Raw genomic sequence first — 14,554 nt, 5'->3', positions numbered from 1 at the left:
ATATGAAAGGGAATCGAGGGGTTGAAATCCTGCTGACAAACTATTTATATGTGCATGTAGCAATTTAAAGACAAGTCCAGTAATACTTTTACATGGCCGCTCCTTCATTACTGAGAAATCAGCGTTTGAGTTGATATGCAAATGAGGCTGGAGTGCTATGGTAGATCTGAAGCCTCTGTCGCTCCAACGCTATTTCACACCCAGTGCCTTCTTTTCCCGCTTGAAAGGCTGCTCCTCTGTTATATATGATAGATGCTGTCAGCCAAGCAGAAGGCTGCAATGCTTAGCGTGGAATTGAGCTGGAGTGATAGAGGCTTCCGATCTACCGTAGCTCTTAAGCCTCATTTGCATGTCAACTCAAACACTGATTTCTCAGTAATGGAGGAGGGGCCATGTGAAGGTATAGCTGGACTTGTCTTTAAATTGCTGTGTGCACATATAAATAGTTTCAGCAGGCTTTCAACCACTCGATTCTCTTTCATATAATCTCCTCTTGATCTGAAGCTTCTGTGCACTCTGACAAAGGTCGTCCAGAATATGGAAACATTGGCCAAAGGAGGAGGACCTCAGTCTGAGGGCCTGTGCCAGCAACTGATCTCCTGCCATAGTCAGCTTGCAGGCGCGCACAAGAGATGTTTGTACAGGGATTTACCAGGAAAATCCGAGCTCAGGGCACGATGGCAGAACGCCTAATCAGTCAGATTGTCTTGCAAGAGGAGAGGATGAGCAAATTGCTCTTAGAAAGTGCAGATTCAGAATTATCTTGCATGATTTAGTTATTTAGACACCAGAAAAACAAACCAAAAGTTCATACATAATCGAAAAGTAGCTTAAAGGGGTTGTCCACTACTTTCAATTAACCCCCCAATGTATCCCCCCTGGGCCCCTGATGAATTGTGCAAATACCTTGTGTTGCCGTTTTTGCCTGTGAGCGGCGCTGTAGCGGCGGCTGAGTCCGGGTCACGTGACCCTCAGGCTGCAGCCGCCGCTTATTTCCGCCGACGTCACGTCAATTTCCAGGCTCTGGAAATTGACGTGACGTCAGCAGCAGGTGTGTCCCAGCCGCACAGTCAGAGCAGTCACTCATCAAGAGTGACTGGGCTGTGGGCGGGGCTGGTGGCTGCCTGCGGGGCTGTGCTGGGGCGGGCGGGGCTAGGCAGGGATGAAGAAGGTGCGGGCGCTGGGGTCTGTATGTACGTGCCGGCGCCGGTGCTCTGCGTGCCAGCGCCGGAATGTAGGTACGGCGCCGGGGCCCTGCGCCGGCATGTGGGGGTGGGGGCCGGCGCCGGTGCCCTGCGTGCCAGCGCCAGTATGTAGGTACGGCGCCGGGGCTCTGCGCCGGCATGTGGGGGTGGGGGTGGGTTGGCCGGCGCCGGGGCTCTGCTGCCGGTATGTGCTGGGTCTGCTGCGGGGGGTGGGGTGGTCTTTGGTGTGTGTGTGTGTGTGTGTGTGTGTGTGTGTGTGTGTGTCTCTGTGTGCAGGCATTGTCCGATGGGACTACAAGTCCCATCGGGCTCTGCCTGCTACAGTGACAGTCAGTGACACATTAGCCAATGATGGGACAGTAGTAGTCCCATCATCCGGCTAATGTGTTGAATGTAAAAAAAAACAAAACAAAAAAAAAACCACACATATACAGTACATACACACATACAGAACATGCGCCATGCGATGGCATGCGCCATGCGATGGCATGCGCCATGCGACTGCATGCGCCATGCGACAGCATGCGACGACATGCGCCATGTGACGGCATGCGGCGCCATGCGACTGCATGCGCCATGCGACTGCATGCGCCATGCGACTGCATGCGCCATGCGACTGCATGCGACGACATGCGCCACGCGACTGCATGCGCCGACATGCGCCACGCGACTGCATGCGCTGACATGCGCCACGCGACTGCATGCGCTGACATGCGCCACGCGACTGCATGCGCCAACATGCGGCATGCGACGACATGCGCATACAGTACATACATACATACATACATACAGACATACAGTACATACATACAGTACATATAACATAGATTACATACTCACCATCACTTGTCACTTTGATCCCCGAAGCCAGTGTCATAAAAAATATTAAAATAATAAACAACCAATATACTCCCTGATCCGCAGAAATCCAATTAAAACGAGTGTCCCACGACGATCTCCCGTGGAGAACAGGAGCATCTGCTGATGCAACCACTCTCCAGGGGCTCCAGGAACACAATGAGGGGAGGAAGGTATCCTTCCACAATGTATTCCCCACAATGTATTCCTACGCCCCTGTGAGAAAATAGTCCCTAGTCTCACTTTATGGTATGCTGTATGAGAAAGTTCCCACGCAGCTTTTTGCCATAAAGTGAGACCAGTGAACTATAGTAACCTCAGTGATGCAGTGCAGGAGCCATTGTCTCCTGTCAGTGTGTCACTGAGGGTCCTATAGAGCAGTGACATCACCCGATGTCTCTGTTCTATAGGGGAGATCGTCGTGGGACACTCGTTATTATTTGGACTACGGCGGACAGGTAGTATACGGTTTATTATTTTACGTTTTTTGCAGGCGCTGAAGTATGGTAAGTATGGTGAAATGAAGAATATTAAAATACTTTTTCCAAATGTGTGTGTTTTATTAACCCTTTATTAATATTGGATTAATAATGGATAGGCGTCTTATTGACGCCTCTCCGTTATTAACCCGGCTTAATGTCACCTTACAATAGCAAGGTGACATTAACCCCTTATTACCCCATATCCCACCGCTACACGGGAGTGGGAAGAGAGGGGCTTAGGCTGGTTTCACACTTGCGTTTTTATCTGCATGCGTTTTTTTAAAAACCGCATGTGTGAAAAAACGCATGTAAACGTGGTAAAACGCTGCGTTTTTTAGACGCATGCGTTTTTGCATGTAGAAAAAAAACGCGGCGTTTTGCCATGTTTACATGCGTTTTTTCATGCGTTTGCGTTTTTAAAACGCATGCTGAGAAGTGTGTGACAGCTGCCAATCATCAAAATCCACAAGAATATAAATATAAATAGCTAGGGGTAGGGTTAGGGCCTAACCCTAAACGTGACAGAAATACGTGGCACAGAAATACGTGGCACAGAAATACGTGGCACAGAAATACGTGGCACAGAAATACGTGGCACTGAAATACGTGGCACTGAAATACGTGGCACTGAAATACGTGGCACTGAAATACGTGGCACTTACATACGTGGCACTTATATACGTGGCACTTATATACGTGGCACTTATATACGTGACACATACGTGGCACTTACATACGTGGCACTGAAATATCGTGGCACTGAAATATCGTGGCACTATGTCATGATATGTTCATTAAACGGTTAGGGGTGAGGTTAGGGGTAGGGTTAGGGTTTGGATCCCTTTATCACCCTGATGGTGGTGGGTGGTTTTTCAGTGTTTTTTCTGTTTTTTTTTCTATAAAAACGCATGCGTTTTTAACGCAAACAAACGCGCGCGTTCAAAAACGCATGCGTTGCCGAAAACGCGTCAAAACGCATGCGAAAAACGCATGCGTTTTTAATGTTAAGTATAGGAAAAAAACGCATGCGTTTTTTAGAGCTAAAATGCAGCGTCCAAAAACGCAAGTGTGAAACCAGCCTCAGTGCCGGAATTGGCGCATCTAAGGCTACGTTCACATTTGCGTTGTGCGCCGCAGCGTCGGAGACGCAACGCACAACGCAAACAAAAACGCAACAAAACGCACGCTAAAACGCTGCGTTTTGCGAAGCATGCGTCCTTTTTGGCCGAAAGTTGGACGCAAAAAAAATGCAACTTGCTGCGTCCTCTGCGCCCAACGCTTGCGGCCAAAAAAACCCATGCGTCGCAAAACGCAGCACAATGCATGTCCATGCGCCCCCATGTTAAATATAGGGGCGCATGACGCATGCGGCGACGCTGCGGCGCCGAACGCTAATGTGAACGTAGACTTACAGATGCGCCATTTCTGGGGTGGCTGCGGACTGGTATTTGTAGCCGGGGGGGGGGACCAATATCCATGGCCCCTCTCTAGGCTATTAATATCAGCCCGCAGCTGTCTGCGTAGCCTTTCTGGCTATAAAATATAGGGGGACCCCACGTCATTTTTTTGGGGGGGTCCCTCTATTTTAATAGCCAGTAAAGGCTACGCAGACAGCTGCGGGCTGATATTCATAGCAGGCTACAAATATTGGCCTCGGCCGTCGGCTTTCCACCTCTGGCGCAGAAAATTGCGCGGGAGCCCACGCCGTTTTTTTCAGTTTTTTATTAAATTAAACGCTCATTAAGCCCTGTTTCACACTTGCGTCGGCACGGGTCCATCGCTATGCGTTGGGCCGACGTACCGACGCACGTTGTGAAATTTGTGCACGTCGTGGGCAGCGGATGCAGTTTTTCAACGCATCCGCTGCCCATTCTAAAGTCCGGGGAGGAGGGGGCGGAGTTTTGGCCGCGCATGCACGGTAGAAAATGGCAGACGTGACGGATGTGCCAACGGTCCGCCAAAACACGACGCATCCATTGCACGATGGACGCGACGTGTGGCCATCCGTCGCGATCCTTCACTAATACACGTCTATGGGTAAAAAACGCATCCTGCGAGCACATTTGCAGGATCCGTTTTTTTCCCAAAAAGACGGATTGCGAAAAACGCAAGTGTGAAAGTAGCCTTATAGAAACATCGGCCTTTCTATTATATATCTATGGATATATCTATCTATAGATATATTTATCTATAGATATATCTATAGATACATAGATGTATCTATCCATATATTTGGCTGCTTTCACACATCAGGTTTTTGCCGTGAGGCACAATCCGGCGAGTTTTGAAAAAAACGGATCCATTTTTTTACGACGGATCCGTCTTTTTCTCATAGAGTTTCATCCGTTTTTTGCCGGATCCGTCAAAAAAGCTGTTTCCGCCGGATGGAAAACACATACAGAGGAACGTTTTTTCTGTCCGGCGAAAAAACGCACAGCGACGGATCCGGCAAAAAAAGTATGAAACTGAGCTGTGAAATGATGAATCCGGCCTTGGAATCCGTTTTTTCATGCATGTTTCCATTCAAATCATGCACATTTTCCGTTTATTTACTTATTTCCAAAAACGGCATTAAAACCGCGCATAAACCGCACCAAAAAAAGCATAAAAACTGCACCAAAAACTGCATCAAAACCTGGTGCAGTTTCGCAGTTTTGGTGCGGTTTTGATACAGTTTTTGGTGCGGTTTTGATGCAGTTCTTGGTGCGGTTTCGGTGCGGCTTTTTCCGCAGCATGTGCACAAGTCTGCGGCTCCCATAGACTTACATTGGTTGTACACTACACTGCGGATTTGATGCAATTCAGTGCGGCAAAAAACGCTGCGGATCTGCAATCAGATCCGCAACGTGTGCACACAGCCTTAGCATTTAGGGAACCTAGCAAAAAAGCCAAGCAAAAAACAAGCGTGGGATTGCACTTTTTTTGCCATTTCATTGCACTTTGAATTTTTTTCACATTTTCTGCTACACGACATGGTAAAACCAATGATGTCGTTAAAAAGTAGAACTTGTTCTGCAAAAGATAAGCCCTCACATGGCCATACTGACGGAAAAATTATGGCTCTGGAAAGAAGGGGAGCGATAAACGAAAACAAAAAAGCTCCAGGGGGTGAAGGGGTTTAGAAACATGGATATGGACATATCTATGGAAATAGACATAGATATATCTGTATGTATCTATCTATCTATCTATCTATCTATCTGTTATCTATCTATCTGTTATCTATCTATCTGTTATCTATCTATCTGTTATCTATCTATCTGTTATCTATCTATCTTTCCCTCTATCTATCTGTGTGTAATGGAGTGTGGGTTGGACAGATGTAAAAGAGGAGGTTGGACAGAAATGACATCACAAATCTTTCTGAAGATAGAGGAGGGAGAGGAGGGAGGGGGTTGGGTGTGTTTTGGAGTGGGTGTGCTAGGTTCAGGCTTAGTAGCAGTGCAATGCATCATGGAACTTGCAGTATTAGAGAACAATGACTCAGGAGAAAGGAAGTTGTCGATTAACCCCATGAGAGATGAATCCAGCACTAAAATGTGCTGCTACAGCATGATAAAAGGTAATATTGCTAAAGTAAACACAGTAGATGTTTTCAGTGGCCCATAATAGCAAGATTTATGAAAAAAAAAAAGAAAAGGTTATAGTAGTGGACAACTTCTTTAAGAGGGGACTCCATCAGGAAATCCACCACTCCGAACCTGAGAACGCTGATTATTATCCCTTTTCTACCAATGACTGTTGTCTCTTATGTCTACTGGAATTTCGGGAGATGGGAGGACAACCAGAGCTCTCATCTACCTGCGCCACATTTCCAGACACATCCCATGTACTGGAGTGGTGGAATATAGCTGGGTAGAATTGCACCTATGTAAACTTTACCTAGTGTCTGTAAGAGGGGTCTCTTTGATTTATAAGCCCTCCTCAAACAAGATCTCGCACCAGAGGGGTAAAACGTCTTACTGGCTTAGTGTTCCAAACTGAATTGCCCGTGCCTATTGTCTACACTCCTGGACATAACCATTTGATCACAAATATTGGCTTGGATGATTTGGAACAAAAAGGTTTTTAGCCGGTTCCTCCTGTAGTGCCCGGCCCTGTTGAACACTTATTACCGTCTTTTGTGCTTGCGTGTAGCTGGGCAGGGTCGTAATGTGATCAGATGCCAGCACACTGCTTATCGGCTTGTTTCACGCAACCTCAATGACTAATCCTTTCCTGACCCCAACACAATTGAAGACTTTCAGAAACAACGATCTAACAAGCCTCCCCCACCCACGCCTTTTCCAGTCATTTTACGCACTCGTTAAATTATTTTTTTTCCTCTCAAGACGAACCAAATTCTTTAAGAGGTCCGAACGCCCTGCTGTCTACAGCCACATGATGTCTTCAGACCAACTAACTACATGCAGCAGGTGAAAATGGCTTGTCTGCTAAACTTCAATGGTTCCTTTAAGGAATTTTTCCAGTTGATAAGAATATCTTGTTCCGATCTCCTGTGATTACTTATCCCCATCCTCAACACATCACAGAATGGTCTGAAATGTCCACTCTGGCTGAGGAAGATCATGGAAGCAGCTAGGGCTTGTCTGTGAAGGTCTTTCCGATGTGTCGAGGTCAAGCCAGGTATCACGGACCAGCAGTGATCCAGGGAGTGGTGGATTTGTGAGGACATGTATCATTTTTGGCAACGAGAATGAGGATGCATTGTATAAATGGAGCTGTAGAGCACATGTATGGCCACCACTTCACTCAGTCTGTGGACCATACTAGAGACATTGAATAGAGCAGTGGACTCTAATGTTAACCACCACAATGCTCGTGGTCAGTGGCACCTATAGATGATGAAGATGATTGGCAGGACCCTGGTCCAGCGGCTACATTGGTAGTCTGTGGCCGCTGACCAGCTCACCGCGAACCACCTTCTACCTGCCGACATCCCCCGATTTGTAAATGCATGTAGAAAAGCTGCGGAGACACCATCACGTGTTAACGCAAGCAATGAATAGCCAGGTCTTTCACCGGGAAGGAACAACCACGGGAAGGGCAGCATCCAATAAAGGAAAACCACCTATGCCAAGACATGGTATCCATCCACAGGCAGCTGTTTCGGGGTATTTGCCCCTCATCAGTGTGGAGTAGGAAACTGGCTATTAGGAGCAGTGCCTAGTGAAAAGGCTATAAACGTAAGGATGAATGACCTCGGGGAGATCAAAACATCCAACACCGCGGAGACACCATCACGTGTTTCTCAACGCAGTGATCCAGAACACTGCCCCCATCCCTTATGGGAAATATACAAATGCATGTAGAAAAGCCGCGGAGACACCATCACGTGTTTCTCAACGCAAGCAGTGAATAGCCAGGTCTTTCACCGGGAAGGAACAAACACGGGAAGGGCAGCATCCAATAAAGGAAAACCACCTATGCCAAAACATGGTATATCCCCCGATTTGTAGACCCGGTACTATGTCATTGTCGTGCATGATATTGCATTGGACCAACTACTCACATAAATTGTAAGGGACGTCAACAGGTAGGAGGTCCGCAGAGCTTTGGTTGCCAACTTGGCTGCCGGACCACGGTGAAGTGAATCTTTGTTCAACTCTCTAAAATTCAGACACTTATTACCCATTGTATTCATGGGAGATGGTATTTATATCATGGGAGAATCTCAAATTTCACATCCAAGGTTTTTTTTGTTTTTTTTTTTAATTTTTTTAAATTGCTTATTTAGCCCCCATCCTTGTACTATAGGAATGATATTCTAGGTTACGTCATTGAATGACCTTGGCACGGCAGGGTCATGTATTGTTTTGACATGCTCTCACTGTATCATTTCCCGACATGTCTGATTGTATTTTTCGTTAATTGGAGCGTGACCTACATCTGAATTGTAATGTTGTGCAATGACGCCTCCTCATTAGGGAAATAGCTGTAACATTGCATAAGGCTTCCCTCTCCGGTCTGATCGCAGGTGGCACTGTCTTATAAAATGCCCGTCCCATGAAGTAATGCGGTGCCAGTGTGTCGTAGGTGCAGTGCGGCTCATTCTCGCTCCCAGTTATTGCCTTGTAAGTCCGGTTTCACGAGTGAAGGTTAAATAAATGATTTCATGGTTCTCCCTGTCCTCTAATGAGGGAACAGAGGGGATTATTTTCCCACAATCTGGGGGAGTATTATAAGTAGTGATGGAATAAAGTGTTATGTGAGCATGCTCCAGTGCTAAGTGTCTTCGGCGTGCTCGAATATTATGTTCGAGTCCTTGCGCTGCATATCTCTTTTCGACGGCCACAACACATGCAGGGGATGGCATGTTTGTTAGACACAGCTAACATATTATTCGAGCGCGTCGGTGACACTGTTAGCACCTGAGCATGGGATAACGCCTTATCTGAGCATGCTCGCTCATCACTCATTATAAGGTGAGTTGTACTCCTTTTGTCTGCCGGTTGGAACAAGCCATAAACACTTGCCCATTCACTTGCATATAAACTACAGCCTTCCATTAATGGGCCTTACCAGTCTCTACTATACCCCAGAATTGTGGTCTCTATTCTGCAAGCTTCAGGGCTGAAATCTCCCATCATCCCTTGTTGGCTCGATGTCTGCATATGGTGACTCACGGTAAAGGGGTTTGTCCAATCCTCTTTCTCCAGGAGCTCACCGCTCCTCTGCTTGCCGGGGAATGAGGTGCTCTTTAAGACTGCGGTATTGGCCTCTACTGGTCCGAGATGTGCCCTTTGCTATACTGTGAGCTTTGCGTCTGCAGCATGGGAGGCACTGAGGCCGGATCTTGCAAGCTGTACAGTTCGCAAGCTCACACTTCTTGACTAGGAAACTTGTCCACCTCTGAAAGCTCTGGAGAATCCTTTAGGTTCATGCATGCAGCTGTTCTTTTGGAGGTACACCACCAATCCCTTCGACACAGTGACACTGATCTCAAATATGCCTGTGAATATGGAAAGTGTAGTGTGAAAACCTTTGGTGCGCAGGTTCCTGTTCTCATGACTCCTGGATCCCTAATATGAGTGCAAAAAAAATTGTACTCCTGCAAGTGGTTAGGTTAGTATTGCATGCAATGGTATAAACTGTCCCAATTCGGCCAGAACAATCCTGTGAACAGGACCACGAAAGAGGCAGGTTTTATACAAACCCAGTCCAGCTGCTCCTCTCCTTTATGGTTTCCCGAGGAGGCGCTTTTGGCCATCTTGGTAAGTTTGCAACAAATGACACAGGCCATGGTTAATGACACTGTTTCTTTGAAGGAGAAAGGCGCCATGTTGTTCTTCTCTTGGACAAACCTAGTTGGACAAGTACATTCTGCTTCAACTCTTGCTTTGTCATTTAAGGAAAACACTTGAAGACCGGCTGAAGGTGGAAGAGCAGCTCGGAACGCTCAATGTGTCGGACACCGCCGTGGGCAGCAAACGGTTAACGTTCCAGCTGAAAAAGGTAAGAAATGGGTGTTTGGGCGGGACATGAGAAATCTGAGAGATGTTCTGTGGTTTGTTTTTTTTGGGGGGAAGTATGAATGAATCATAGCTAGAGATGGTGCAAATCAGTTCGCAGGATCTGGTCCAGTAGCCAGATCGGTCATCTGTGGCCACCAGACATGAGTCCTGAGAACCACCACCTACCTACTGCAGATCTTCTTATGATTGGCCAGCCTAGTGAGCCGTCCCAAGATGTTGCATCAGGCGGATTAATCAAAAGAAGAACCAGCGATGCCGGCAGATAAGCCAAACCGGAAGCCAAAGATTAATTACCTGGACACTGGACCAGATCTGGCAAATCTGTATGCACCAATCATAGAAAATGATTTTAATGTTATTGATGCAGTGAAGTTTTCTGATTTAATAAAGAAAAACAATCTAATAGCAAAACGCGCTGTTATGAGTATTCCCTGGAGCCCTGTTTTGGGATTGGAGGGGTCCTAGTGGCCAGTAGCCGACCACTGGTCTTAGGATATAAGCTGTTATTTTTGGCCAACGTCTGGAACTTCTGATGGTCCAGGACTCAATAGGTTTTATGTTTTGGACCATGCCATACTATCAAAATTAGTAACCTGTAGTGGTTAAAGGTTTCCTCCATTGGCATCGCCTAGTAAAATATTCTGCAATTCCCATCAAGCTGCTGATGCTCCTGTGTGAGGGGGATGACGGAGGATTCAGTCATCATCTCCGATCTCCTCCGGTGACACGTCTCTCTGACTAAGCTTTGTAGGACTTATATTTAGCTCGCAGGGAATCCGATCAGGCAACAGCCTAGAGCTTATTATAGCTGGCAGGACAAGAGACGACCATGGTTCATCAGCCGGCGTGCCAGCCACGTCAATGCTAGGCTTGTGTTTCAAGTTCAGTTTTTGTCCCCTGTTGTGTATCTGGGGGACAAGTGGTAAAAAATAACTCTAGGGGGTGGGGAGAGATTTCTCATAGAATTAGAATATTGAGACAAAAACTGTAGTGTAAACCTTAGCGACCAAAACCGAATAAGTCAGCCGCTGTCATTACACATGTGAGCAGCCTTATAAAGCTGTCCTAGGAGGTCGATTTCTGTACAGGTCTAAAAGGGTCATATGGGTGTCCAATTAGGGCCTTGATCCCTCCCCATCGTATGCTTTAGAACAGGGGTGGAGAATTTTTTTTTTTTTTTTTTTTTTCTGCCAAGGGCCATTTGGATATTTAGACCATCTTTCGGGGGCAGTTCAAACTCCGCCCACAAAGTACATCTTGACTCTGGCACTGGTTTCAGGACGTAATCTTTCATTGCATGCCCTTCAGTGTTCAGCTGTGAACACTGCGTGTGTGTGCTAAGAGAGCAAGAAGAAATTAATGAGCTGGTGGCAATCAAAATACACCTCCCTGCCCAAGAATGCGGACCCTGAGAATCTGCCTGGGGGCCTGATAAAAGGTCATCGAGGGCAGTAAATGGCCCTGGGGCCTGAGGTTCCCCATCCCTGCTTTAGAAGGACATTGTGATACGCGAGTCTGGCTTTCTACTTGGCCAAGAGAAAAACATGGGGGGACAAGAACCACCCAATGGTGGTACAGGGGCAAAAGCCAATGTTGATCCCAGGGGGGGAGGGATGGGGGGTGACACACACTCAATTGTGGTTGGGCAGACACATCGAATGGGGGAGGGGGGCCTGAGGCACCCAATGGAGATATTGGGGCAGTGAACTGGCCTTCCCAATGGTAAAGGAAGGGACTGGCACCCCCAATGGGAGGGGGGACTGGCACCCCCTATGGAGATGTGAGGGGGGACTGGCACCCCCTATGGAGATGTGAAGGGGGACTGGCACCCCCTATGGAGATGTGAAGGGGGACTGGCACCCCCTATGGAGATGTGAAGGGGGACTGGCACCCCCTATGGAGATGTGAAGGGGGACTGGCACCCCCAATGGCGATGGGGTATGGGGGGTCTGGCTTACCCCATGGGGTATGGGGGGTCTGGCTTACCCCATGGGGTATGGGGGGTCTGGCTTACCCCATGGGGTATGGGGGGTCTGGCTTACCCCATGGAGATGGGGGGGGCTGGCTTACCCCATGGAGATGGGGGATGGGAGTCTGACGCACCCAGCTGAGGAGTCGGGATGAACTAGAGAAAGAAGAACTCTCTAGTATCTGCCTGAGATGCCCAGTGGAGAGGAGGGATAGATGTAGAGTGATCCATTTTGTGCACACTGGTATCTACACTTACACCATTTTTAATACCTCCTTAGATGCTTATTTCTGATTATGATTTCTGGATTTTAGAACTCAATATAAATGACCCAAAGAGGAAAATTGTGTGCAATTTGGGCTAACAAGTGTTTGGAGTGGATTTTTGTTTGCTGTGCGGTTATGACAACTGTGACAGCTGCTTCATGTCCGCCACCGACATAAGATCACCACCAAACATGGCGAGGAATATATAAGGAAACTGTCTTCCAGCTGTCGGCACCTTGTGAGATCTGATATGGGTGGATGTATAGGAGAGCCCATGTATCAGATCAGAAGACTGGACAGATGTGTCCTTGTCTCCCCAACACAAAGCTTTAATGATTACATATTATTAGTGAGCCCGCCCCATTATAGTGCTGTTATAAGGGTCACTGGCGGTCCTACTCACGATAATGGATCGATTTGTATTGTTTGTACCATAATCTGTTGGTTGATAGGTCCTAAAACCTATAACCCATAGCAACCAATCAGAGTGCAGCTTACATTTTTCTAGAGCAGAGTACAAAATTGAAGCTGTGCTGTGATTGGTTGCTATGGGCAACAAAGACAGATTTATCGAAACTAGTAAAAAAGAAAAAATGGAGTGGTTGCCCATAGCAACCAGATTGAATCTTTTCTAGGTGAAGGTAACTACCGTATATGATTACTCGCTATTTGGCAACCACTGCACTTTTTCACTTGCATTGCTTTTAAGAAATCCCCATAGCAACCAATTTATATGAGACATTCATCTAGGATCTGGTTGCTATGGGCAATGGCTCCATTTTTTGTGTGTTTTCTGTATTCTGATTTATTTTATTTTTTTGCTACAGTCCGAACAACAAAAGAAGAGACAAGAAGCTGAGAAACAACACCGAGAGGAGCGGAAGAAGCTGCGGCGCTCTGCAGGACACTTGAAGAGCAAACCCGCCAGGGGGAGGCCATTTTAATCTGAGACTTTGAGATCTTCTGGTCACTGACCATTAGAGAGCCGCCCGAACTCTATAATGAAGAGCTGTGATGTGGGTGGGAATTTGAGACCCGTCACCGGCCATGCGAGGCGGATAGATGGCGGCCGGAGGGACTGGACACCATAGATGAAGCGCTGTTTGATATAAACGCTTATAAATAAAGCTTCATTTTATTTTGTATTTAATTCTGGTAGTAGGTGCGTTCATTAATATTGCTCGCTGATAGCAGCCCATTAGCATATTTATGGCCTAGACTCTGTTCCCATTATGTAACATTGAACCTAAATATGAACATTGAAATGAACAATATTTTCTGCAGACTAAGCCTAAAATCTTTTAGTAGACGTGCCGTGGAGAATACAGGAGTTAATCTGCTGATAGGTTCCACCTTTGGCACATGGCCGACTGAAGCTCTGCCTCCTTGGCTAAAAGGCAAAGGTTCACATTCTTTAGTCCTACTACAAACAGGGCAGAGGGGGGAGGCTCCTGCTGCAGCCATTAGTTTTACAGCTACACCCAGAACAGTGAGGAGGAAGAGAGGGACATGGCTGAGCTCCTGAGACACAAAAAATGAAGAAATGGACAAAGAAATCTGCTTTAATTAGTATATGAGTCAAAACAGAATCCTAGACAAAGAGGAGGATTCGATGGGATATTTTTTAAAAATTTTTATCGAATACCTATGACAGCACCACGAGAGAGAGGATCCGCTCTTCAAGGACAGGAAACCTCAGGCTAAAAAGGCTGCACCTCTCCCTCACATCAGTTGGTTTCCTGTCCTTGGAAACCTCAGGCTAAAAAGGCTGCACCTCTCCCTCACATCAGTTGGTTTCCTGTCCTTGGAAACCTCAGGCTAAAAAGGCTGCACCTCTCCCTCACATCAGTTGGTTTCCTGTCCTTGGAAACCTCAGGCTAAAAAGGCTGCACCTCTCCCTCACATCAGTTGGTTTCCTGTCCTTGACGGGAGAACTTCTTGGAGGCGTACCTGAAGATCTATTCCTTGCCTGGCCTAGCCGGTCGGCTCAAGCAGCGATCCCTTTCCTGCCTCAGCCTGTGCAGGGTCCTTGGAAGAGCCATGGTGGGTCCATGGGGATTTTCACTCTTGTGCTGGCGCAGATGAGTGGCCTCCTGGGTTGGTGATGGTCTGCTCTAGCGTGGCTAATTATGAGCTGGCATGTGCGGGGAGGCGCTGTGGATGCACGCCGGCCAGCATGTTCAGATAACCGGGGGGCATGTCCGCAGGGGATGGCTCACCATCCACAAGTAGCTAACCTTTAACAGCGTGGAATTTGAGAGGGCTCTGTTAAGAGAAAGAGGTTTTTATCCTAACCTTA

The 14,554-nt window shown here is 47.2% G+C and overlaps 1 protein-coding gene across 1 annotated transcript in view; it reads left to right on the top strand.

The window, feature by feature from the left end:
- The window catches only part of NOL10 (nucleolar protein 10), a 65,223-nt gene extending 51,818 nt beyond the window's left edge, over positions 1 to 13,405 (top strand). The window contains exons 20-21 of the mRNA XM_077291429.1: positions 9,898 to 10,000; positions 13,083 to 13,405. Of these exons, the coding sequence (XP_077147544.1) occupies positions 9,898 to 10,000; positions 13,083 to 13,199 (220 nt within the window). The 3' untranslated portion in view covers positions 13,200 to 13,405. The remainder of the gene's footprint in view (positions 1 to 9,897; positions 10,001 to 13,082) is intronic.
- The last annotated feature ends 1,149 nt before the right edge of the window (positions 13,406 to 14,554 follow it).

Source organism: Ranitomeya variabilis, chromosome 2, assembly GCF_051348905.1.
Source record: "Ranitomeya variabilis isolate aRanVar5 chromosome 2, aRanVar5.hap1, whole genome shotgun sequence".
Taxonomy (NCBI): domain Eukaryota; kingdom Metazoa; phylum Chordata; class Amphibia; order Anura; family Dendrobatidae; genus Ranitomeya; species Ranitomeya variabilis.
This window is presented reverse-complemented; position numbering and strand designations above follow the sequence as displayed.